General features: G+C 39.0%; 2 protein-coding genes across 2 annotated transcripts; one reads left to right on the top strand and one right to left on the bottom strand.

Moving 5' to 3' along the window:
* Positions 1–574: 574 nt before the first annotated feature.
* On the bottom strand, positions 575–9384 carry LOC143847246 (trihelix transcription factor ASR3-like). Its single transcript, XM_077356008.1, has 3 exons — positions 8478–9384; positions 6015–6056; positions 575–1202 (listed from the first exon to the last, which is right to left on the bottom strand). Exons 1-3 carry the CDS (start codon positions 9127–9129, stop codon positions 916–918), a joined length of 981 nt encoding a protein of 326 aa, XP_077212123.1. The 5' UTR covers positions 9130–9384; the 3' UTR covers positions 575–915.
* A 4552-nt stretch (positions 9385–13936) lies between these two features.
* Positions 13937–20415, top strand: LOC143847245 (Histone superfamily protein). Its single transcript, XM_077356007.1, has 4 exons — positions 13937–14107; positions 14206–14277; positions 19541–19621; positions 19923–20415. The coding sequence occupies exons 1-4, from the start codon at positions 14005–14007 to the stop codon at positions 20063–20065; spliced, it is 399 nt and encodes a 132-aa protein (XP_077212122.1). The 5' UTR covers positions 13937–14004; the 3' UTR covers positions 20066–20415.
* Positions 20416–27161: the final 6746 nt, after the last annotated feature.

Below are 27161 nucleotides of genomic sequence, written 5' to 3'. Positions count from 1 at the left end.
GCCCTTAAACGACTTACAATCTCTAACATTCTCTCATGTCGTACCAACGAATTAGGATTGATTTTTTTTGGAATTCGGGCTGAGCTTTTACCTTAAAGTTGGGTCAGGTTCAGGTTGGTTCCAAATTTCCAATTCAATCTTTCAGCAAAAGCTCAACCCGACCTGACTCAAGTTGCACCCCTATGCGACGGCCCACTTTATGAAGACTTCCACTCTAGTCAGCCCTTTCATCCAATGGTCCCACTCTGTGATGGTTTTCACCCTGGTTGCTCTAGGTAACTCTTTTGACTGGACCTTCTTTCTCCTTTTCCATAGCAACAGCCCAATCTGCGTCCCATCATGGTGGTCTGCAACCCCAATGGTTTCTGTGTGGGATCCAAAAAAACTGGTCCATAGTAATGACCCAAACGGTGAGTTGGAAGAATCTTTTTTTCTAACATTCAAAGAGGAGCCAATGAGATAGCTATGCTCTAGCCAGAGAGGGAACTATAAGCCCAGCCAAAAACAGGAAAAAATCACTGTAGAATGTTAAAGTAATGAATCATATTTCTATTCGCTGCATGCACATAGTGAAGGTCAGAAATTTTCATTTATTTCATTCTATGAAATTTGATCTTTCTCTGTCTTTAACTACTAGGTAAAGAAAAACAATACAATACTGTTGAACCCTTTTGAGCTCTCTCTAGTTTTATAATCTGTTATATATGAACTTTGTAACTCTTTACAGTGGCAAAAAGGCCATGGAAAGAAGAGCGGCAGAGGGGGAGAAGCTTCACAATGATCCCTCCAATATAAAAGCCAAATCAAATGATAACTTTAGGATAAAAAACTACATTATCTGCTGCTAAAACTAGCTGAATTTTGCCATGTATACACTGCCTGTACAATGGCATTCTCATATTGGAGCCTCATATACTATAATTTATCGGCAATTCGTCCGAGAGCATCTGCAAGTTTGTTAAGAACACCCACCAAACTTTCGGCGTGGTCTTTTCTCTGGTCCCTGTCCAGTTGCCAATTGGTATTCTGGGCTTCGAGTTGGGCTGTCAGCATTCTGCTGTTCCGCTCAAGGACTGCGATTAATTGACCCTGCAGGTTGGTAACGCCACCCTCTTCTGTTGACACCCGCCTTCGTTTCTGTCCTCTGTGAGATGGAGACCCTTTATCAGGATTCGTGGTTGGCGGGTTTTCATTTGCCATACCTGCAGGACTAAAACTGATGAATGATTTCTGAAAAATAATCCTCATGACGATGTCGTGATTTAGGAGAGCTTATGCCATAGTGTATTGTGACTCTTTAAGACATTTCCATACCACAGAATGACCTTCTCATATCGGCAGCTTGTTTACTACTGAGAAAATCATCATGATCTGTGTGGTTTATGATCAGTGTAAGAAACATGCATATTTCCTTAGGCCCTGTTCGTTTAAGATTAGGACAGCTGATTGTGAGTCCAAAACCAATTATTGGACTCAATTTTGTGGACTCACAATCGGCTGTCCTAATCTTAAACGAACAGGGCCTTGGCATTTTCCGAAACCTAGGATGTGCAATGTTAGACACAAGACATGTATAAACAAAATAACATAAAATTAACTAGACGTAACTTAGAAGATGAAAATAGATTACTATTTCTATCAGGCATAATATGTTCGAATTACATAAAATTCCTGATTCCTAACCATCAGATTTTGAACATAGAGGTGCATAGCTAAGCTGCCTCAGATGTTGCTTACCACCACAAATTCTTGAAAAAACATGTGGAAAGCCATGGGCTGGGGTAGATAACCAATCATATCAAGAATGCTGCTGCTCAGATGATCATATCCGATCTTGCTAAGGACCAAAGCTAGGGCTCTGTTTGGATGCCAATTGCAAGGGATCCTCAACCATTCCCTAAGCAAAAAAATGCACTTTTTGGATTACTTGGTGTGTTTGTTTGCTAAACACCCAAATCCTTAGAGATTAGCAGACTTACTAATATCATCGATGGCATTAGTAAGTTTCAATGGGCCTTCATTATTCCCTTTGGCCCACGACAAGATTAGAAGAGTCACTTTCCCCATGCAAGCTACCCTCCAGATTGATGAAAATACTCAAGCCCCAGTGAAGAGATCGAATTACAGCTTCAATGGAATCAATGTGATCAATTGGGACAGCAAAAGAGTATATTATATTGCCGAAAGAGTTCCTAAAAACGCCTCTTATGCTAGCCATGGCTGGGTTGCTAAGGGAGTAACCATCAACATTGAGTGTGACGATACACCTAATCTCAACAGATAATTTCACTCTCTTCTAATTTTAACAGTGTTTTTGCCTCCTTTGACGAAGATCAAAATAGAGAGAAGTGCAAAAGAGGTCAAGTCAGGAAGACCAGTCAGCTGTCTCCGAATGATGACGTTACTTGGAGGGGGCTTCCACCTTGCTACTATTTTTGCTTTGGGAGTGCTATCTACCGTGGTTTTAAACTTCAACCAAAACTGACATGAAACAATCAAAATGTTTCCGTTTCCATCCCCATGAAAATGCATACCGAAACCAAAATGTATACAGAAATCAAAACCATGAGTGTATTAGTGCTTATACTATATTGGTGTTATATAATTATATTTATATGAAATAAACTATGTATTATATATATGGGATTTGCTAGCCAATTTCGCAGCTGGCTTTTGCATGTGAGAACAGCCACCTCAGGTGAATTTAATAAATAAGACAATATCTGCCAAAAAGTCAACATGTGTGGCTGTTCTGACATGCAAAAGCCAGCCACGAAATGGTTTTCCGTGAAATTGGGGTATGTACTGAATTATCAGCTATGAGCGATTGTGCAAGCCACTAGGTGTTCGAAGTTGTTAAACCATTATGGATGTTTGTCTTGCTTATGTAATAGTTTCTAAGTATCTATTTGTGTTTATTCTAGCATTTCCTGAAGTTTTATCTTAAAATTCTATCGTTTGCATATGTTTTCATACGTTTCCGTACATTTACAGGATTTCCACCGAAATTTCCAACTATATCGAAAAATTATCATTTCCATGGCGTCCGAAACCAAAATTTAAAACCTTGATACCTGCCAGAATCATTTCCCAATTTTTTATGATAGTTTCCACCAGGTAGTTCGAGAATGGTTGATGTAGAAGTCGAAGATACCATCAAAATTTGAGAGTTCCTCTCCTTCCAAATGACCCCCAAGACTCCGAAAGGAGTAAGATGCCATAGATCTTGACTCATAAATCCACTCCAACTCCAAATCAAATATTGAATTAGGGAACACCCAGCTGATCCCATACCAACTGAACATTTGTTTCCAAATAAAGGAAGCCACTCCTGAAATGAATGAAAAGATGATAGATAATTTGTTCTTTTGATGCGCAAAGGTAACACATGTTTGCCACATGAAAGTGACGATTTTTTAGGCCGTCTTGGGTGTTGAATCTCATAAATTAGTCATCCTGTGAATTTCCCTTCAAAAAGTCATTCCTTTGGAAAAGTGTATATACTCCAGCTATCATTCACTATTTTATTGCCACGTCACAGATCATTTCCTAGCTCATGACCACAAGTAAAAAAAATGGCTTCAAAAAGTCATTCCTTTGGAAAAGCCTATATACTCCGGCTATCATTTGCTATTTTATTGCCACGTCACAGATCATTTCCTAGCTCATTACCACAAGTGAAAAATGGCATTTTCATAAATTGAGAAGGTGATATTTCCATTTCTTCATCAGAAAATGAGTCCCTTTTTAAGACATAATCGTTTTTCCTTGATGTCTGACAAAATGCCTGAAGGGATCCTTGAACAAACATAGGTTTTTCCGGAAATTATTATGATCATGCCGCCACAATGATTCAAAATAGATATAGATAATAAAAAAAATCCTTTTTTTTTATAAAAAATAGATTTCAAGTCACAGAATACAAAAAAATTGGAACCGTTAACTCACTGCTCCGAGAATTTGCAAGGTTCTGCCACTCAAAACCTAATGCATTCCTTCTTTCCATTTGACATTCAAACCCATCAACACAGTGGTTAATAAATATATCATGGATGCCTCTAGAACGTATTACCTAATATAGGAACCTCTCTCTCACTCAACTCAAAAAAGCCTTTGTCCCAAACTAGTTGGGGTCGGCTAAATGAATCCTTTAGAAAACTTGAAGAACGAATCTCCCCGGCTATAATCCTGGCTCTAGTTGGATTCTTCTACGTTGATCATTTTCTTCCATTCTATCCTATCCAAGGTCATGTTCTCTGTTATGTTCCTAGCTATCAAATCTTTCCTCACTGTTTCTACCCAAGTTGTTTTCGGTCTGCCCCTAACCTCTTTTTACTCCGCCTGTGTTTCACAGCCTGTCCCAAGCCAGGATAAAGGAGGAGGGTTGGCGTCAGGTTGGCAGCCAGCCGTAAACTTTGCCACTTCTATGAAATGAATCCTATAGGAAGTTGCTAACTATAAGAAAAAAAGAAAGAAAAGAAAACGAGCATAGGGAACAGCTTCTTAAGTATGCTTATTTAATGGTTTGCAAATCTTATCTTTGAGCAATAATGAAGAGAAACTTTATCAAAACCGAACAATAAGAATGAAATATTGGGTGAACTGTTCTCAAGAAAAATAGAAAATGTACAAATTAATTCGTAATGGCACCGTCACCCCATTTGCAATATCATTCTTGTCTAATCTGTTTCCGAACCATCTGCAATATCATTAGTACTTCTTTGAAAACTTGACCCTGCATTTGTTGAAGTTGAGAACTTACAAAGGAAAGAAGCCACTAATGTACTCAGCTTCATTTACCTCACCACTTTCTTCAGTTGAACCTAACTTTCTTTGAGTTGAAGAGTCTGACAATGACCATCATGAGATTTGTTGAAGCTTACATCAACCAGGTACCAGGTCCATAAGGCAATTTTTTTCGAATGATAATGAATTGTATTAAAGATGAGAAAAGGGTCAAGCTCCGAGATCGAGATGGTTACAAATAAAAGGAGAAAAAAGATATATATAAGGAATCAAACAATATCCTCAAGGAGGAAGAAAATCAAAAATCTCCAATCTAGCCCTATCTATGCAGAAGGCAAAATTTTCAAACCCATGTTGTATGCCCTTCTCGATTAATGAAACAGATGCAATTACATTACCATGGCAATAAATGGTTTTCTACTCGTGACTCTACGAACCTAGTAAGGATCAAATGATCTAATTGGAATCAGGGGTCACTTGTTCACACGCTCATGCTCAAATTGTAGACTACCAAGATCATCGATATCCTATGTTCTTCCTCCTGCAGCTCATAAGTGTTATAACCTAGGGTGAGGTGTGTTTGAAAAAATGAGAAAATAGAGAAGATATCGAGAATACAATAGTGCTATTTGTCAAGAACTCTTAGCTGCATTGATGTTTTTTCCTAGTTGTAGCTTTCGTATTACTCTTCGTCTTCCCAGACTTTGTAACCTTTCAATGATCTCTAATGGGTTTTTTTGTCATGGTCAAGCTTCCAAAATCTGGGGCTTCTACTTGGGGTAAAAGTTGTTTCTTGTCTTCAAGTCAAGTTGGAGTTTGTTCACACTCCTAGAACATGGTCCTTCAACATAAGGTCAAAGAGGACTGCATCAGAGGTTTTTGGAATATCCTATTTCTTCCATCCTTAGTTTGATATAACCAATTTTCCAAAGTTATTCACCTTTATGCCATTACGTGTAACTCTTCTATACCTAACTTGCTAGGAAGAACACAAAGAACACAACGATGCTTCTTCAGTGATTAAACTTCAATAACACAAAGAATTAAGATCCTACAGTCACAAATAAAGATATAAGCGAACATGTCATGCTGCAATTCTCCAAAATGGTCATAAAACTACTCCAAACCCACAAATCATGAAGAGTAATTTGCCTATTCCATGCAACATTTCTAACAATTTATTGAAGCTCAGTGGACACAAAATGTTATATAGAACAACAAAAGTACAAACTATCAGTTTCTAATATTATAATTCAGTTGAATCTTACCTGGATGTAAGTACTCTTCGTCCAACGGTTGAAACTGCCTTACTGCATCCAAAAAGATTACAAAATAGAAATAAAAATCAAGAAAATCATTCAAGTTTTCCACAAACACACTTACAGCTCCAAATACAACAAAGAGATTCCAGTCCAAATTTCAAAACAACCCAGCTGTTAGATCAACTTCGCAAATCCCAGGAAAAAAACAACTTCACAGAAACTTGGTCCATTTAAAATCTTCTCATTTATTCACAAGTGTCATGGGACAGTAGCTTATAGCGCCAAAACAAAAAACGAAATCCCAATTCCAAAACCCCATAAGGAAAACAGGATACCCCCAAAATTTCAGTGAGGCCAATAATTGCTATAATTCTCCACAAACTCAATACATACAAAGAGCGTGAGCACAGTATTTATGGTAGTTATGATGGGCTACAAAAAACATTAGGCAACTCAGAAACCAAAAAAATAAATCCACATCCTCAAACCCCACATGCTACATACACCCATCTCTTAAATAACCTCACAGGGAGATAAATATCACAACAAAAATCCAGTAAAAGTACAAATCAACACAATTATTCAGAACTTCAAGTTCCCATCATTTACAGTTCCAAAATCAAACAAAGAAATCTGAGAGCCCCTAAATTCCACACATTTCAAAACCAATTCTGTAACAGTCAGATATAAAAATAAAGCCCCCACAGACGCAAATTTTCAAAATCAGCACCATTCTGCACAAACTCCTTCAACAAACAGTAAGCACCTTCCAAAAAACCCATATTAAAAGCAACCCATCTTCATAAACCTCACATAATTTGTTACCAATTCAAAGATTTAAACAGTCACAAAAAAAAATGTTATGGTCAGGCCTACTTAGGTATGGGACTACGTGGGACCCAGCCTGGTATGGGATAGGTTTAAAGGGCCTAGCTTAACACATTTCATTGGCTTTGGAGCTTTTGACATATTGGTCAGGTACCTAAATTTGGTATAAGAGCCGCCACCACATCCCGTGTTAGAGTCACAGAAGGGGCGACTTGTGGAGAGCACTACGTTGAGTTCCCACAGAGTAGGTTGCCGTGGAAGGGGCATCCTGTGAAAAATGGCTACCTTGTTAAAAGGCTAGAGTGAAAGCGCATAGTGGAATTCTACAATCCTAAGGCGGAGCCTGCTTAGGTATGTGATTACGTGAGACTTAGCCTAGCATGGGACAGGTTTAAAGGGTCTAGCCTAACGTGTTCCATCAGCATTAGAGCTTTTGGCCTATTGGTTAGTATTGGGACCCGGGTAGAACTCGCCCTCAAAAGCTAGCTGTTAAGAGGAGGGAACCCATTCCCTTGTAAGCCCATCCATATCGTTACACTTTTCCGATATGGGACTATTTTGCTTTCACATGGAACCCCCCAACAATCTCCCCCATCACGTGGAAGCACTGTGGACAATCTCGCCCCTCCACACGGCAGGAACGTGGGAACTACGAGATCTTCCCCGAGGGATTTTCCGTCCTCGGAGGAATACTAGGGTTACCGAGATCTTCCCCGAGGGATATTTCCGTCCTCGGAGGCTAAACCGGGATTACCACGTGCCCGACTCTGATACCACTTGTTGGGACCCGGGTAGAACTCGCCCTCAAAAGCTAGCTTTTAGGGGGGTTCCACGTGCAAGCAAAATAGTCCCACATCGGAAAAGTGTAACGATGTGGATGGGCTCATAAGGGAATGGGTTCCCCCCCCCTTGACAGCTAGCTTTTAGGGGTGAAGTCTACCCAGGTCCAAACGGTTAGGTCCTTAACAAAAAACACATACAAATTCCCCAAAACAAACAAAACCCAATTACCATAAATAAAAAAACACAGAAATTCTCAAAAACAAACAAAACCTAATTAAGCCTACTAACACATAATGACATAAGCGGACATCAAAACTCGAATAATGACTAAGTCACTAAACTACGTGACAAACTAGCACTAATTAATGAAGCAAAGCGATCATGTGTTAGGTACTTTACCAATACGCCAAAAGCTCCAAAGCTGATGGAACGTGTTGGGCAAGGCCTTTTAAACCTGTCCCATACCAGCATGGGTCCCACCCAGTCCCATACCTAGGCGGGGCCCCACTCATGACCATAACATACCCCCACATTTCTGCATTTGCGGTCCTCAGCGGCCCCTGTGACAGCTTTCACTCTGACCTTTTTTCCAGGTAGCCCTTTCCACAGGTCGCCCCTTCCGCGGCACCTTCCGTGACTCTAACACGGGACATGGTGGCTGCTCAAATACCAAATGTTAGGTACCTTACCAATACGCCAAAAGCTCTAGAGCTGATGGAAATCATGGAACGCATTAGGCAAGACCCTTTAAACCTGTCCCACACAAGGCTGGGTCCCACCCAGTCCCATACCTAGGCGGTCCCCCACTCAGGACCATAGCATCATGTAAGACAATGTAACAAAAAAAAACACAATTACCAGAAATGGGCACCGGCGCCTCCACTGCCCCACCAGCTGGATGCGGCGGTGGGCTCAGGCTCTCTGCGGCCGCCTCCTTCTCCGGACTCCCTTCCCCCTCCTCCTCCTTCTCCAAACTCCCTCCAATATCCTCCTGCTCAAAATCCTCAAACAACCCTTCCTCCGTCCCCGCCGCCCTTCCACTATCAAACACCACCTCCTCCTCTTTCACCCCCTTTCCATTCAACTCCCCCACCTCCCCTCCATCCATTATCCCATAAACCTCCCTATCAAAAAACCCAGGCAATTTCCTCTCCCTCCTCAAATCACTCCTCATCACCCAAAAAGACTCCCCCTCTTCCTTTATCTTCAATTCCCATTCCTTTATCTTCTTAAAATCTCCGGCCAAATTGCTCCACCTTTTCCGGCACTGAACCGGCCCTCTGTTAACCCCATGACGTTTGCAGTATGAGGAAACAGAGGCCCATTTGGGCTCTAGATGGGCCGACCCGTGGTGGGCCCGGCCCGGATGGGTCCGGGTTTCGGCCACTTTCTTGCCTTGGATTAGGACGAGGATTTCTTGTCTGGTCCATCGCGGTAGCCGCGGCGGACGGTTTGTTTCGTCCGCGACGGACGGAGGGACTCCGTTTTGGGACGGTCCGTCGAGTGCCATGTAGAAAGGGGATTAGGGTTTTGAGGTCACGTGACGTAACGGAGGGAGGTTTTGTTTTTAACGGAGGTCCGTTATCTGCTCAGGGAGGAAGACAGAGGGGCATATGCCCTTTGAAGGAAGGATTAGGGAGTTGAGGTAGGTTTAACCTAGGCAACCTACTTTTATGGTATGATTATGATTTACTCCTAATTTTTCTTCCCTAGGACACCCCGTTGTGGTGTAAAAGGGTAGTCATAACACACCGAGGCAGTTGGCCCTTCGGCATAAAGTCACGGGTATGCTCCCTGTTGACGAGTGTTCGAATCCCGCCTCCGACTTACCTGATACACGTGGTGTGTGTCGTTGCGTGTATCCGGATGGACTAGTCCTACTCCCGAAGGGGGTGGGGACATCCTACGTTATCAAAAAAATAAAAATATTTCTGGTCGGGTCGATGTGGGTCGGGTTTACCACCCGACCCAAGTTGCAGCCCTAATTATTATCTTGGAGGGTTGGGGGTGTCTAATATTCTAATGCTTTGGGTGCAATCCTTTTTTACTGAAAAAATTTAGGCCATGTTTGGCAACCATGAAAAATATTCCATGAGATAATCGTTTGAGCATCAATAATCCCGGAAAAATGGTGAAACAAATAAAACCAACTTAAAATTGATATTTTGTTTTCATGATGCCTCTAAAGTTTCTCGCCCTCTCCAGGCTATATTTTTTCAAGATTGCCAAACGTGGCCTCAAAGGAAATCACTTTCTTTGTTTTCGATTTCTATGCTTTTGGATAGATTAAGCACCACCACCCTCCAAATCTAGGTAAAGGACGGCCAGGGGGACAAAATGGGTGAATATATCCTTCCCTTAAATTAGTGGGAAAAAGGCTACTTCAAATTGGGTTTTTCCCCTATTTGTCAGCTCTTCATGCTCTCTTCACTTCCACCCTTAAATCCGTCCCATGTCTCCCAAGTGGCCCCACTAATTTTCTATGAAGCCCTATATTTTTCATAGTTGCCAAACATCCCAACCCTAAACCTATAATGTCTACTCTTCTCATCAGTGGCACCAGTTCCTCAAGGGGTGTTCGATTCAAGGAAAATTGATGGAAAAAATTCCATGGAAAGTAATAATCCCTAGAAAAAAAGATTCAGAGGCAACTAGGTTTGCAAATTTTCTTGAAAACAAGACAAATTTTAATTTCAGGAAAAAAAAATCTATGAAAAATGAGTTTGCCAAATGCTGGAAAATTTACTATTCGTGAAAAAAAAAAATCTAACAAAAAATTCCATGCATCCAAACAGCCCCTTGTGTTTTGTGTGAACAGGGGAGCAAAGAAAGGAGTTAGGACGTCGGAGTCACAATTCTCACGGATGTGGAAGTGACAGGTTCACTAGGGGTCACAATCTCCTTGGGTTGGAGTGGGCCCTCCCTCATGGAACCCCGGGACTATGTTAAGGCCATTCGGTGATGACACGTGGCATGTGAGCCGGTTTATATGGTTTGTCTACTTCCTTTTTTTGTCCATTCGTGGGTGACCTAACACCTTGTGTGGGGTTCACTGCTGTAGGGGCTCCCCTTTGAAAATGAGGCTGCACCCATGGAGTCAGTAACAGTGAAGTAATCACTTCCATTTGTGTAGGGGTGTCCTTTTCAAACGGGTCTTCTCTGGACTATCCACTATTCGGAAATTGCCCTCACATGCATCATACAAACTTTGTTCCATCTAGAACCATAGTCACATGAAAATTTATTAGGACTTTCTTTTTTTGGACTGTAGTATCCAAAAAAAAAAAAAAAAAAAATTCTATAAATTGATTTACTTACATGATAATGAGCTTATAAACTGTTTTATCTTCTGATATTCATATAACAATATATATATATAGTGACTATGATCTTGACACTGATTTTTTCGGATGATGTCGTAAAATAAAGCTAATGTGGATTATTTACCCTCGATTTGGACATCCTGGCCGCCATGAAAGATTATTCAGCTAAGGGAACGGGACAGAGTTGAGAGAGTGCAAGTAGTGAGCATGAGAAATCCCTAAAAAATGGCGGAAAAAATATATTACTTCAAATTGGTTCTTCCCCTGAAACAGAAAATTAAAAAAATCTACTACAAATTGGGGTTCCCCTTGTATTTTAGGGGTTTTTAATGCTCCCCTGATCCCACCCTTCCAAAGTGTTTAATTGCATTTTAATTAAAGTATTACAGGTGTTAAACCGTCCCATAAGGACCTTTTTTGGCACCCATTTGTATGCGACATAAGGGCTCCTATCCTCTTATAGTGACGTCCACTGCTCAGGTCACTTAATGGATATGGTTGTCCCCTCCACAACCACTAATTTAGTGTATTTAATAGGTAATGTAATGGCAAAGTGACCCAAAATTCAATATATGATCATCTACTTCCTGCATAATGTAGTTTGATATTTTGACTTGGAATGATAGTTGTGGGTCTATTTCAAGTTCATGGCCACTTTGGTGTTAATGGTGGATCCCTCATTTTTATTGGGTGGATTAGGTAGGAGTTTAAGGGGGCATTTGGACCTAGGAAAAAAAATCCATGGTTATAAGGCCTGAAATTTCCCTTGAAAACAAGAAAAAATTTCCATTCTAGTAGGTTTGTAGTTTTCCTTGAAAACAAGGAGAATTGGAAAAAAAAATTCATATAAAATGATTTTACTGAACCCTGGAATATTCATTTTCCATGGAAAAAAATCCAAATGTTTTCCTTACTTCCAAACAGCCCATAATGGTCAAGGATGAATTGCTTCATTAGGTAATACAATGTGGCATGCCCGCTTACCATACTGGGTCTCAACCTTGATTGATCTGAACTATCAACTTTGATAGGTCTTGCTTTGGATCTCCGAGTCTAACATCTGATAATCTGTGTTTGAACTATCAACTTTGATAGGTCTTGCTTTGGATCTCCGAGTCTAACATCTAATAATCTGTGTTTTTCATCGTTGAATATGGACGGACAGAGACTAGATGAAGGCAGTGGTTCACATTCTATGATATGAAATACAGATCATTAGACGTTACAATTGCATGATTGGGTTGATTTTTAGGCAACAGGGGATCCAAATGGACCCTATCAGATCAACACTTTGGATTGATAAGAGATGAGACTGGCTATGAGATCCCGTCACGTTGTATTACAATGATGTCACGGCTCAGTGAAGCACTCCTCAAGGGTAAAAATTGTATCAAACAACTTTTTTTTAAAAAAATCTTGGCACGACCTTTCCTACTAACCAAACAGGTCCCCTTAGGATTTCCAGACACAGATCAATTAGGTCGCCAAGTCAAGATGAACAATAGAGACAATGGAATTTCAAATTAAATATCTGCGCCAAAGTGTTTTGATAAACATGCGCTCCACTTCTTTGTCGTGTAGTATTTAATGGGCTTTAAGAGCTTTTTGAGAACCATAATATCTTCTGACGTCCCTTTAAATACTACACGATAGACAAGTGGAGCGCATGTTTATCAAAACACCACGGCGCAGATATCATTTCCCTTTATTTATATTAATTTAATTTAAAATGAATTTTATTAAGCTACATACATGTATTTATAAATTTTATAGAGTCAAACTTGGCATCTAGCTGTTAGGATGCAAGTATCACAACACTGATACCGTGGTTCGGTCCCAATTCATCAGTCCCAAAAAAATTAAGGAAGTCATATTTATGCCCCTTTTGATTACCAGGGACACCCAGCGCCAGTGTATCAATGACTAAAGTAGGGCTAATGTACTTGACGTCAGAAGAATTTGGTGAGTTTAGTTGCCACGTACACTGGCGTTGGGTGTCCCTCGTAATCAAAAGGGGCGTAAATATCACTTCACAAAAAAAGAAGAATAAATATGGGGAAATGATTTCAGCTCTCCAATGTTTTGATAAACATGCGCTCCCTCGTAATCTTCTTATTGGTTGTCTACTTGTCGCTTGGTAACTGCTGTGGGAGCTCTCTCCTGGTTGTTTGGCCTCTTGCCCCTATTTCTGTTGAAATACCTTTATCTTTTTGAAATGAAATATGGTAGGGGTCTCGCCTAACCCTAGCTTACCCATAAAAAAAATAAAAAATGCTCTCACTTGTTTGTCGTGTAGCATTTAAAGGGCTTTAAGAGCCTTTTGAGAACCGTAATATCCTCTGACATCCCTTCAAATACTACACGACAGACAAGTGGAGCACATGTTTATCAAAACACTGGAGCGCAGAAACCATTTCCCTAAATATATTAAGTGAATATTCCATGTGTCTCTCTATATTATTGGGATATTTTCATGATCATACCTTCCAGAAGGATCTTATGATAATTTGGAGCTTAGGTTAATAACAAATTGATAACTTACTAACTTATATAATTGAATTTTGAAACTTTGATAAGTTATATGTAGCATCATGTCCATCCATGAGACTAATTTGGACATTAGATAGCTAAAAATGTGATATAGACCATTAAGGAAAGCCACCAGAATTAGAAGATTGATTAGCTTACCTATAAATAATCAAAGAAAGGTCTCCATGAAAAACAGGGAAAAAAATTCATGGTTGCCAAACATGACCTTCAAGTTGGAAGGACCCCACACAGGACCCGTTTATGGGCATGTCTCACATTACAACGACATAAAGACATTACAGAGAGAGACTGAGAGAGAGACAGAGAGTAGGAAGGACCCCACACGGGACCCATGGGCTTCTCACAGGACCCCCAACCGGGACCCATTTATGGGCATGCCTCGAAAGTTGGAATATGACATAAAAACATGAGAGACAGAGAGAGTTGGCACGGAGGAAGGACCCCACGCGGGACCCATTTCTTAAATTCGAATATGGCATACAAACATTAGATAGAATAGGATACGCAGTGAAATGGAGGGAGGCGAAAGCGATTTCGAGAGAGAAGAAGACGATAGAAGGGAGCTTTTAAGAGACAGGTTTCGACTCCCTCTAATTTCTATTGCAGAAACCGAAGGTTCGATTCTTCTCCCAAAAGTTTCATACTATTTCTCGTTTTCATTTTCATTTTTCCTGAATTTTGTTTTGGTTTATGTATTTGCCCAAATTGAACAGCTAAAAAATACGAATTGGAGATATCTCAACCAGTCATGGCATGCATTTCTGACCTAGCATTCAAATTCACAGGCAAAACTCTCTCTCTCTCTCTCTCTCTCTCTCTCTCTCTCTCTCTTCAATCTTTACTTTCAGATTTGTCTCTATGCCCTAATTTTCATTGATCATACTACAATATAAACCTTTTGTTTGAGCTAATTGAATGTTGGGCTTTTTTCTTTTTCTTTTTTTGTGATGGTGAGATTGTAAAATGATCATTTTGGATGGAGCCCTAAATTCAGGCTTCCATGGCCTTTTTTTCTTTGATGGCTTTAGGATAGATACTGAAGTATTGATCGTCCAATTAAAAACATATTCAAGCTTACTGATTATTGAAGTAATGCGAGATATGTTTGACCGTGCTTGATTTAACCACTCTTATAGAGAAATGCAGATCAGTTATAGTACTTTTTTCCCTTTTTCATTCAACTTGTAGTTTGTAGATTATGGGGGACGACATAGAAACCCAAATTTAGTTTACTTGTTATACTACTTGTGGGGAAAGTTGCCTGTGTTGGAAAAAAAAAGATGATCAGGATACTACAAATCTTAAATTGTTGGAACTGTTAACATAAATAGGGAATGGTCTATGGCTTAATCGAACCCAAAAATCAGTAGGTTGAAACCAACTTGGTTACTCAGACTCAAAATTGGTTTCTTGAACCCAAGTTGGTTACACGGCCCCAAATTGTGCAACTCGGACCTAAAACTGGTTTACTGATAAAAATTCCAGAAACGAAAATAAAACTATTTGCACTTATCTGTTTGACGAAAAACCTTTCTTGAAATCAGATTGTTGAATATTGAGGAAGAAAGGCTAAGTCGTGCCATATGTTCACTCTCCTTATGAATCATATCCACCTCCTACGGTGCAACCGGGATCCATGAATCGACGCTCCAAGATAAAAAAGCCAAACAGGCTCAAGTCCACGTGCACTCACTGACTGGTTCGCTTAGAACCACCTTAGACCTGTGCTCTCAGTTTTCGGATCATGAACGCTCTAAAGGAATATTCAGTCTCCAGGGGGCATCTCTTTTTTTGAGTAGCATCGCATTATGAGTATAATTACCAATTATCCACAAGGACAAGAAAACATAGGATTAAGGGACTCGTAGAGCAATCGGAGAAGCACTTTGATAAACAGATTTGATCTTGACCGACTCAATTAAGGTATTAGTGTCCTGGGAGTCCTGTGTGGAAGGGCTCTCGCTCAACGGATCAAAGGTATGCCGGGGATAACAGGCTGATGACTCCAAAGAACTCTTATCAACGGAGTCGTTTGGCACCTCGATGTCTTCCCACATCTCTCACTTTGGCTTCTCTCTCCAGTCGTGCCTTGGGTGGGAAGCGCTATTTTTTTAATCTGCTTAAAGCTGATAAACGCGTCAGATCTTACCCTTTATATGCTTCACCTTGCTCAGAAATGGAATGGAAGGAGGAGGAAGATGAAGCAAAAAGCAGAAAACAGTATTTTCTTTTCTGCAGAATTCGTGTCTTTTGTGTAGATCTGTGTTTTTCTATATACTAAATAGTGATGGCTTCTCTCTTTTATAGATGAGAAACGTGACTGTTGGAGGATAATTAAACACCATTAGTGGGCTAAAATGTTTATGCACACTTAATGTGGGTGTCATTAACAAAAACTTGTGTAATATTTGATGGTGAAAAATCTAAATGGTTTTAGCACGAAAAAGCTATTTTATTTTTACCCAAACCCGGACCACGGACCACCGCCACAGTCCGGCCCCGGCGTGCGCATGCGTGCGTGTGTGTGCATGTGTGTGTTTTTACATGAACTTGTGTTCATGCAAAACAAAGTCACCCAACAAATTCCAATGCCCCTGAAAGGCTCAAGCCGTTCCTCCAACTCCACGTCTTATATGGATGAGAATTTCTCTCAACCTGTCCGATGTGGGACTAAATGTTTTGCATTGTAGGTTGAGAGCCCTCTCCCTCAAGGTCTTGGGTTCCTGTCCTCATAAGCTACAAAAGATACTTGCTTTTGAAACAAGAGAGACCTTTCAATTTTGAATTTTCCCTCCAAATCTTAGAACAAAAGAAAAAGTAGCTTTTTGACTTTTGACTTTTTAAAATTTCTCTTTTTTTTTTGAAGAGGGACTTTTTAAAATTTCTAAAACCTTGTTTCCCACTTAGGTTGTTTCCTAATACAACTGGGGTGAGTTTCCTACTGTTTTAGGTTTTGTAAGAAACCAATATATAAAGCTTGTTCGTTCATACGATTAATGTCTAGTGGCTACACAGAGAGAAAACTGAGTGTAGGTTTTCTCTTGTGGTGTGCTGAGAGAAAGAGAGAGGAAGAGAGTTTCTTCGCGTGTTTCTCATGGGCTTCTCTTGTAGTTTTGTTTTCTCATGGTGAAGACCGTGTTCTTGCCCGTGGACATAGGCATCTTGGCAGAACCGCTTAAAATCTTGGTGTTCATCTTGTGGTTTGCTTTTCTTTTTTACTTTCTCTTTATTTGCGCATGATCGTATCAAATTTGTCTAACAGGTTTTCTCAACAAGGGATATTAAAGCTGAGGTTTGAGCAATCGTTAATGCCGGGTAGAGCGATCGTGGGTGTTGTGATTGGATCACGGTTACATTGGTCTTCAGAGGATAGAAAGATTATCCGAGAGATTCTTGTTTGAGGTGGAGCTCTACAGTGAGAAGTGCGGACTAATATGAGATGACGGTAAAGTCGAGTTCTACTTAGTTCAACATCGACAAATTTGCCGAAAAGGGTAGTTTCACTCCTAGCAGATGAGCGTGAAGGACATTTTGATTCAACAGCGCCTGACTAAGGCGTTGAAGGGAAATGATGGGAAGCCGAAGAAGATGAAGGATACCTAGTGTGGCAGATTGTATTGTTTGGTTGGAGACACGGCGATTAGTGTTCCTAAGATCTCGATGGCTAGTTGGAAACAGAGTGGTTGCGTGTGCACATGTAATGTCTCTTTCGCAATTGTTGCGGATACGGGTTTCCAGATTGCAGACAATAGTGAGGAGGTGACAATACCTGCGATGGAGAGGATGGATCGAGATCTCTGTCCATGGTTGACTAGGTGAGACAACGGGTTGTAGCTACACATGTGCACTGGCAATGTTGATCGAATCAGGTGGAGTTAGAACCAAGGTGATTCGATGGTGTGTAGCTGGACTTTGGAAGGCCAATGGTGGTTTGTGGCGACAGTAGACCGATGGTGACATCAACAGAAAATCTTCAAGTGGCAGGGAAACAAGCCAAGGCTCGTTGCGAAAGTTGCCTTGTTTCCCACACGTCTAATATAACTTGGATTTCTATTGGTCGTATTTTTGTGGGAAGCTAAAATCGGAAAGAAACTTTTTAGGTTTTGTTATACCTAAGATATGAAATGTCAAATAGAAGCATTTTTTTCTCTTGGCGGGAGGCTCTTTGTGTGGCGATTGGAAATAGGAGGCAATAAAGAGAAATAAGAGAAGGGAGAGAGAAGCGTTTTTCTTGGGGTTTTCTTCTCATGTTTTTTCCGGGTTTCTCTTGTGTATGGTTCTGGTTGGGAAGCAAGGAAAAGGGTTATGGATTTGTGGGTTTGGGTTAAGCAATTTTAATCTTTGTAGTTTTGTTTTCTCATAGTGAAGATCGTGTTCTCGCATAATTGTGGGGTCCTTTCATGGAAAGAATGAAGAAACTGATGGCATGAAAGAAGAGATACCTATCATTTGGTGGTAGAATCACATTAATCAAGGCAGCATTATCCAATCTCCCAGTGGATTATTTTTTTATCATTCTACAAAGCCCCGAGCAAAGTGAGCAAGAGAATAGAGAAGTTACAAAGGACATCTTATGGGAAGGGGAGAGAATAATAGAAAGCTTAAGCATCTAATGAAATGGAGGAAAGTAAGCAGGCTGAAGAGGCATCCTCGGCATTGGCAATATTAAAATGAGGAACAAGGCGCTCCTCGGAAAATGTTTATGGAGATTTGGGGAGGAAAAGAACTCTTTGAGACCATATCTTATTCTCCTTGTCTTTTAGTGATGTATGTGCTTGGTTTTATTTTGGGTTTGAATTTAGCTTTGGAACTTGTGATTGTTATTCTATTTCTGTTGTATCAAATTACAGGGAAGACCGCAATCTATAAACAACTACTATATGCATGTTTCTTTTATTAAGTTGAATATCTTCCCTTATTACCATAAGAATCAGTGTAAAGTTGATACATATATTTGTTGAGTGCATAGGCTTTTTCCTTAAATTTGGATAACAATAGAATGGAGTCTGTTAAATGTTGATCCCATTTATGCATTGGATGTGGTTTATTTACAATTGAATGTAGTCTGTGAAAATGGGGACCCATTTATACATTGGTTATGGTTGCTTTGTACAGCACCATTACCAATGTCATTGGCTTGGAAAGAAGAACTATCACTTTCTTTCCTGATGCTATCCACAGAGCAATCTAATGAACATGTTTGCTCAAATACTTGATGCTATCAGTCATTTCAAAAAATATTTATTTCTACCCACAAAGCACAATTGTCGTTTTCTTTGTTTGTCTGATATTTCACAATTGGTCTGCTGGAAAGAGGCACTGTTGCATCTGTAAAGTGTCCGATGAATGCTGAGGTTTCTACTTTTGGTCTCAGTTTCAGATGCTAAGATGTTGATGCCCTCCAATTTTTTTCTGGATTAGGCATAGGTTTTTCTTTACATCTTGACAGGGGAGATAGATGCCCTTCATCCCTAAGAGAGAACTTCCACACTATTTCTGCTTGAACAAACTGCTTTGCTGGACAACTTTAAGAGTGCTTAGTGATTTCAGTAAAGCATTCGTTGCACCAATTATTCATCATGTAAAAATTCTTTATGCATGGAGGACTACATCATTCATCAACATCTGAGAATAAAAGGTCTATTTGATTACTTTTATTAAATTATATTACAAAGTCATCATCCTGTACGATAATATCTCGGGTGAAGGCAGAAAATTACAAGGAACATTTTTTGGATATATTGTTTATAAATTGATGTATATATTGTAGATAATTAGATTTGGAATCTATTAAACCATGTATACGTATATCTAATTAAGAGACAGTACATGCTAATGTAAGCATATGCACGTATAAGTCTTTAACATCCTTCATGCACTTGTCTTGTGTCCTATGTTTTAGCCCCTTCACTTGCCATTTTTTCTTGTCTGTGACTAGTGGACAAAACATCTTTTCCATATTGATTTCGAAGTGCTTTTCTTGCATTTGTTGAATTTTTCTGTGTAATTTGAACCATTTAATGGATTTCCTCCACTATAAAAAAGCAGAGCAGTTGGCAAAGGATCTGGAGCTATTTGCACAGCATGCTGGTCGTAAGTCTGTGAATATGGAAGATGTAATACTTTCTGGTAAGCTTATCAAGTTTCAAAGTTTTGGCTTGCCAAATCTTGAAAACAATATTAATTTCCCCATTAATTGCAACAGGTTATATTGTATTAATCAATCTCACTTGATTTTTACTTAAGTCAACATATGATATATTCATCGAGAATTTCTTTTGCAGTAATTATTTATTCCTGCATTACTGATTAGTTGATTACTTCATCATTGTTTAAGTAATCTCCAAAGAACTGGAAAACTTTTATTTCTTAGGAAAATGTTCCATGTCAAAGTTTGTGGCCGTGTAAGTCTGCTTGAATTTGGTTTCAGCACATAGGAATGAACATGTAGCATCCTTGCTGAGGTCCTTCTCCGATGAAATGAAGGGGAAAGAACCCCAAACTGAAAGAAAACGGAAGAAAACTTCAAAGAAGGAAGAGAAAACCATTTCTGATGTAATGGACATCTCTTGATGTTTGCACAGCGTGATAAACAGGTAACCTTCAGTGCAAATCTTCGTTTTATTATATTCAAGGCTTTAATATGAATTTTTTTCGAATTTTTTCTTGACTTTTTGACAATTAGAGAGTAGTGCCTCTCCCTATCTCTAAGAAAATGGCCTTTAGTAGCCCAATTCTTTTGAAAAATTTACAATATCCACCAAATGGTATTGAACACTGGTTAGAAAACCAGTTTGTATTTTATTTTTTTTGCTGAGTTTTTCATGTATATTCATACACTTTAGTTCTAATTATGCCGCTTTAAAGTAATAAATATCAGCAATGCGTGTGTTCTCTTTCTTGAATACTGCGCAATTCTTTTATGACTCATAGTTCCTGAACAAAAACTCCCTGGAATTGGATAAATGAATCAGGTATAGATATAAGAGGTTTGAATATGCTTATGCTTCCTAAATCAGGGATAGCACAATAACAGACTGAAAACTTCATCCTAGTTAGCCAAATAGTCATATGCATGGTTACAGCTTACATGAGAAAGAAAAGATTTCAAATTAGCGGCAACAAGAAAATACTTTTTGCAGCCCATGATGTCAAGGAATCATGAGATTCTGACGCTGACCCTCCACACTAATTAGAATATCCGCTCAAATTCATGGTACCATAAAGGGCTAGTCACCCCCACTCATCTGATGGGTTGGTTGGAGTGTGTGTCAAATGTCCTCCTTAAAGAAGTTGCTTTTGTAATCAATTAGGTAAATCACACAGTGATCGATTTATGGTCAAGTTCATACCAAGCCACATCTGACTTACTCATTGTACATTTTAGTTGTGTTCTCCATATTTAACATTATATTTCCATATTTTCTATTGCTTTGCATAAGTGAGTGGCTCTGTTTGGGGTCGTTTGGGCAGCTGAGCCTAGTGCATGGAAGTCATAGGCTTATAGCCACTGGCAGCCAAAGAATGCATTCGTTCTTTCGTCTTGTCATAGCAATCGATCGGTCATTTTCTCAAGGGATTTGCTAGGGATCATCACAGAAGGCATTTCCCGAGCCGGCTGTTGCATGAGAGGGCAGCCACCTCAGAAGAATTAAATGAATAAGCCAAAATCTGTTGAAAAGTTAGCCTCTGTGGCTGCTCTCTCATGCAACAGCCGGCCTGCGAAATGCCTTCTACGATGGTCCCTAGCAAATCCCTTTTCTCAATGAGTCAAAGTAACATGCAGGGTGCAATTCCCATGCATGGTCATGCGAATGAGCACTTCTTGATTGCACATTTGAGCCTTAATCTCATCATAATCTACCTTAAGTGTATCTATTATCTGAGATAGGATGCTCATTTTAGTATACCACAATTCTAGTATTTTCAATACCATGCACTCTTACTGGAGGTGAAAAGCAAAATCCCCCTCCTCTCACTTACAATATGAAGGAATTCCAGGACACTGTAGCTATAAGACTGCAATCCTATTGACTCTGTAACAAACATTCTCGACTAATAGAAAACCTCAAGGCAAAATAGTTGAAAACCATAACATTCTTTACTAATATATAATAAATGGAAAATTCATTCATCTACAAGACTAGCATACTATATATAATAAGAACATGACCCACACCTTAATCTTCATAAAATGAAATATTTCATTCTACCATTAATTTTAAACACTAGTTGAAAACAAAAACCTTCAAATTATTTAATAGTACAAAGAAAAATTAAAAATCCCAATCTAGCACAGCTCAATAGAGGCAAAGTCATCTACTCTAAGCTATAAAACATATTAGAAGTCCACGGATGAAGTTTCATCAACAACCGCGCTTCCTTCGTAGCGCGACGTCTATCTCTATAAATTACCTCGCCTCCTCTTACCAACCCTTCAGGCGGATTGATTATGTTTCCCTCCTAAGTTACAACCAAGGTTTAAAATTTCCGTTTCGGTACCGGTTTCAGACCTTGAAATTTCTAAATTTCGGTCAAAATCTGGTACAAAATCGAAACAAATATTTTATTCATTATTAAATTTCGGCCGAAATTCCCATATTTTGGTGAAATATTAAATTAATTATAAAAAAAGAACATATTTTTTGGGTCAAATTTTGTAAAAACCGAAATTTCGGCTGAAATAAATGACCATTTCGGCTTTGGGTGGTTTCGGTGTTGGTCGAAATTTAAAACCATGGTTACAACACATTCACTATAACGTCAACAATGCTGCATTTAGTCTTCGTAGAATGTTGAGAGGATGTGAGTATGTGATACCAAACTGAATTATGGGCATGGTTTAAAATTTCGACCGAAATCCGAAATTTCAGATACCGGTGGGGACTGAAACTGGAATTTTCCAAAATTCCATTTTTCGCCCTTTACAAAAATTTGGATTTAGGTCCGAAATTTCGGTTTAATGACATTATTTTTTTTTTTTTTAAAAAGTGTTACAAAATTTCGGCGAAATCTTCGGTTTTTGGTGGGGTCCGAAACGGTTACCGAAACCGAAATTTTAAACCTTGATTATGGGGACCATCAACCCCAAAAAAAAAAGTCGAAATGGGCCCATGTCCATTAGAGGGGTCCATAGTCCTTTTTTCTTCTTCTTTTAGTTATAGTTTTTATTGAGGATCTTAAATGATTTTAAGTCAATAGGAGTAGGAATCTTTTCCCATCTAAATCAGTGAAGTGACCAAGTTTAAGAGTTTTTGAATAGGTCCCGCATACGCATTACCAAAAATACAATGGGGTTATACTTGCCATGGGTATATTACTGAAATATTTTAGTTAAGAGAAGTTGATGTTTCATAACTCCATGTTCTAATAAGATCAAAGCTTTAGTTCTAGTAGGGTTATTTTTAATTTTTATTTATTTAAAGAGTGGTTTAGCTTGTAAGGTGATCTTTCACAACCTTTCCAATCTTAACTAGAGGTAAAAATTAGGACAGGTTAAGAACAGTGTTGAACTAAAGATGCCAAGTTTAACAAATTTTATAGATAGAAAAAAGAAGATCAAACCACCAAACACATGAATAGCAAAATCCATTAACCAAATAAATAACAAAAACACCCAGAAAATGTACCCCCACACACGCGCCGGCGCATGCAGGGTGTAACTATGAAACTCAGTAGGGGGAGCTCCTAAGATTCCTACAACATACACATCGGAGAGTAACTATGAAACTCAAGGTTTTTATCCCGTGAGGAATCAAGCTCACTTCCTTGTCTTCTTGTGCAGGTGTCACCACATAAGATTTCATCTTTAATTCTCCAAAAGAGATCCTGTTTTACCAGCAGCCCTTTATCAAAATCATATAGATTATACATGGGATAATATGAACCCCTAATTGACTGGATAGATCATCTGTATCCTGGTATACTCAACTGAACAAAGCCTTTGTCCCAAACTAGTTGGGGTCGACCCAGGATACATGGTATACTGTGTCTAAAGAGTACCTGAATTTAGAATATAGAATAACCCATTTCATCTGACAGTGATGAGTCTGATGACTCCATTGGATGTTCTTTAATTTATCCATTTCCATATTATATAAGCCCAAATATTTGCTCTACCCAAATGACTTACATAGGTCATTCAATTATTTAGCAGCAAGAAAAAGAACACGTGTCTTTCATATTAGAATGAGATGCTCAGTCATCATTCGTAGCTGAGAACAACTTTAAAGTTTATAAGAAAACCCAAAGACCATATCTCATGTCATGAATTCCCTTATCATAAGAAATGGAAAAAAAAAAAAAAAAAAAAATGGGGTTGGTTGTTCCTCGTAATAACATCCATAATTCTGACAGAGCTGGTTCATTGAAATAGAATATGTTGGAATAATTTAGGTTGGAAAAAATTTCCTATCATATGAATTACTTTGAGGTTTGAAGCAGATTAATATGATGTGTGCGTGTGAAGTCCAGTATTTTTCAAAAAGTACAGTGGTATATACCCACTTTTTAGGATGATCCAAAGCGTTCATTTGATGGGCCACATCATAAATTGGCTGTACTCCACAATTCATCTCCTCTTATCTATAAGTCCAGTATTTTTTCAAAATGGGCCCACTTAATAGGATGATCCAAACTGTTCATTTAATGGGCCACAATGTAAATAGGCTGTACCCGTAAATCATTTCCATAGGATGATCCAAACCCTCCTATTTGTAGAGTGACCGCACATTATATAAATCTCTATAAATATAAGGGTTAGGATCATCTTATGGAGATGATCTACGGGGTACAGCCTACTCATGTTGTAGCCCAACGGATGAACGGTTTGGATCATCCTATGAAGTGAGACCCACGGTACATTTTAAAAAATACTGGACTACACCCACAGGACATATAAAATCTCATTTAAAAGCAGGTGATTGAATTCAGCCATGTGACAGTTTGTCTACAATATAAATCACCGACGAGTGGGCCCTATCTTTTTTGTCGAGACCCTTGTTGTATGCACTAGAAGAGCGGGCCCTATCTTTTGGTCCGGGATCGGTATTTAATAAAAAAATTCTTCGTGTACACTTGAAATCACGCTTTAAACAAATATGTAATTACTTAGTTGTATTAAATGGATAAAGTCCCTTTTTTTTTTCTTTTTTTTTTACGCCAGCTCGGCTATTTGATGTGCTTTTGTCCGGTGAAATACTCTTCTTGTTGCCTGGGTCTTGACTTTTGATGGAAAAGTTTGGTTAGGAAAAACTATGGCTATCAAGGGACTGCCGTTTCGATACGCGGATTTTAGATTCTTGGATTTCCTCAAAGTCGTACTTCGGAGACGATAGAAGAAGACTGCTTCACTTCTCTTTAGAATCTTGGATTTTAAGTAGGTTTTAGTAATCTCTCCCACACCTTGAGATTTCTAAAACCGGGATGATCTCATGCTCTCTGCTGATGGAAATAAGGGTGAGAAAACAGAAAACGACAGCTGGTCTCTTTATCTCATCTCCCAACTACAATTTGGAGGAAATCTAAGATTGTAAAATCCTCGTATCCAAACGGGCCTTAAAATTTCCTAATTTTTTTTACACACGAAACTGATCATTTGAACCAACCTTACTTGCTTAGAGAAACCTTCAGTGTACAATAATATCCCTATAAATTAACCATAATCATATTATTTCCCTCTAAATCATGGTAAGAAAAAAAAATTTATGTCAGAATTATTTTTCTCGCAATCCAAAAGGTCCCTAAGGTCATGTTTGGTAACCATGAAAACTTATTCCATAGAATATTTGTGGGCCCAACTGTTAAAGAAGAAGTGAGAAGGAGGGAGGGGAGAGAATTGACAAGGCACAAGTGGAGAGAGCATGAGAAATCTTTACAAAACAATGAAAATAACACTGTATTGATTGGGTTCTTTTTTTCTCCATGCCTTTAGAGCCTTTTCATGCTACCCTCACTCTCAAGCCTCTCCCTCTCTGTCCATCTCTCTCAGCTGACCCTACTAATATTCCATAGAATACATTTTTCATGGTGCTGTAACCCGTAAGGCGCTGTTTGGATTGAGAGAAAAACATTTATAATGGAAAGTTTTTCTTAGGATTTATTTTTCTTTCCACAATTTAGAGGGAAATGATATGAATGATATTATCATATATTAAAGGTATCTCTAAGTAAAATTGAACATGTTAGTTCAAGTTATATTTTTTCATGTGTAAAAAAATTACGAAATTTTGGAAACATTTTTCCTTTCCAAACATTTTGGAAAAATTCCTACAGGCTACAGATATCAGATAATTTCCCACTACTGAAAAGACCGATACAATGCATAAAGCTTGAGTTCGTAGGTTCACCACTTACTAAGAGCAATACTAATCATAATGGGGCCTCAAAAATGGATGGCCTAGATCGAAGAAAAAAAATGGCCCCACTCAAATGAATGATCCAATTATATCAATAATTTCGGACTCATCGGATATCAATATATCTTGGGACTTGCTAGGCAATTTCTCGGAAAGCCATTTCACGGCTAGCTTTTGCATGATAGAATAGCCACCTTAGATGAACTAAATGAGTAAGTCAAAATATGCTAAAAAGTCAACATGTGTGGCTGTTCTCACATGCAAAAGCGAGCCGCAAAACGGATTTCTACAAAATTGCCTAGCAAATCCCTAGGTTGTCATTAGATAATGGCAGTCTTGTAAATGTAGTCTTCAACAGGGTTTTCTTTATAGAAGGCCGAGTCAGAGGGACTCAGGGGCCTGTTGAGCCATCATGTGTCCACTGATGTCAAACAAACGTCAGCCGAAAATGACACTACAGAAAAAGCCCCGTTGAAAGGGCCCACAAATGGACAATTTGGATAAGGTAGATAATAAATGCACCCCCTATTTTATACGAACACCCCCTGTTATTGGTCGTTGAGTTTTAGACAAAAAATGGTTGAGGATTGAAACACTGAGCCGAACGTATTCTTTTTGCCTATAATACAAACATTTAATGTAGGTGGTTTCAGAGAAATTATATGATGGGTGGCCGTGAAAACACGTGAAGTCTAAAGAAAGTAGGCATGGCCCACTTTTTTTTATTATCCAAACCGTTCATCTGTTTGGGCACAACCGTTGTGCCCCAAAAATAATTTCCATAGGATTATCCTAACCCTCCGATCTGTAGAAAATTCCATAAATGATTTTTGGAAATCTCCATATTCAGATCAGTTCAGAGTATTCCTCTAAGTAAGCCGATCAGTTCAGAATATTCCTCTAAGTAAGCCGCGATCGTATCACTTTTCTTTAAATTGTGTAAATAAAAAATTTCTAGCCATTCAAAATAAATTCTCCGGAGAAAATTTTCCACAAGAAATGCTTTTCTTGCAATCCAAACATAGCCTAGTCCGCAGGCTGCTCTGCTATACTATAAGTAGCGCGCGGAGACTCTATCATGATCTAACGAATCTACAACTCTCTTTACTGAGCGAGACTCTATCAAGATCTAAATAATCCGCCAAAGAGCCCCTTGGACAAGGCTTTTTTAGGACGAGCAAGGGCCACAAGAGAGGTTGTCCTATTATCCGCCGCTAGAAGCAATCGGTAATGGAATAAGAGGAGGAGCCTTGAGTCTGTTTCCTTGATCAAAGATGGGCGAGCTCATGCTTTTAGTTGTAGCGCGCTTGCTT

This window comes from Tasmannia lanceolata, unplaced genomic scaffold (assembly GCF_043159265.1).
Source record: "Tasmannia lanceolata isolate RefF3 unplaced genomic scaffold, GAP_Taslan_0.1 ptg000015l, whole genome shotgun sequence".
In the NCBI taxonomy this organism is placed as follows: domain Eukaryota; kingdom Viridiplantae; phylum Streptophyta; class Magnoliopsida; order Canellales; family Winteraceae; genus Tasmannia; species Tasmannia lanceolata.
Note: the sequence above shows the minus strand (reverse complement) of the source record. Positions and strands in the feature narration are given on the sequence as shown.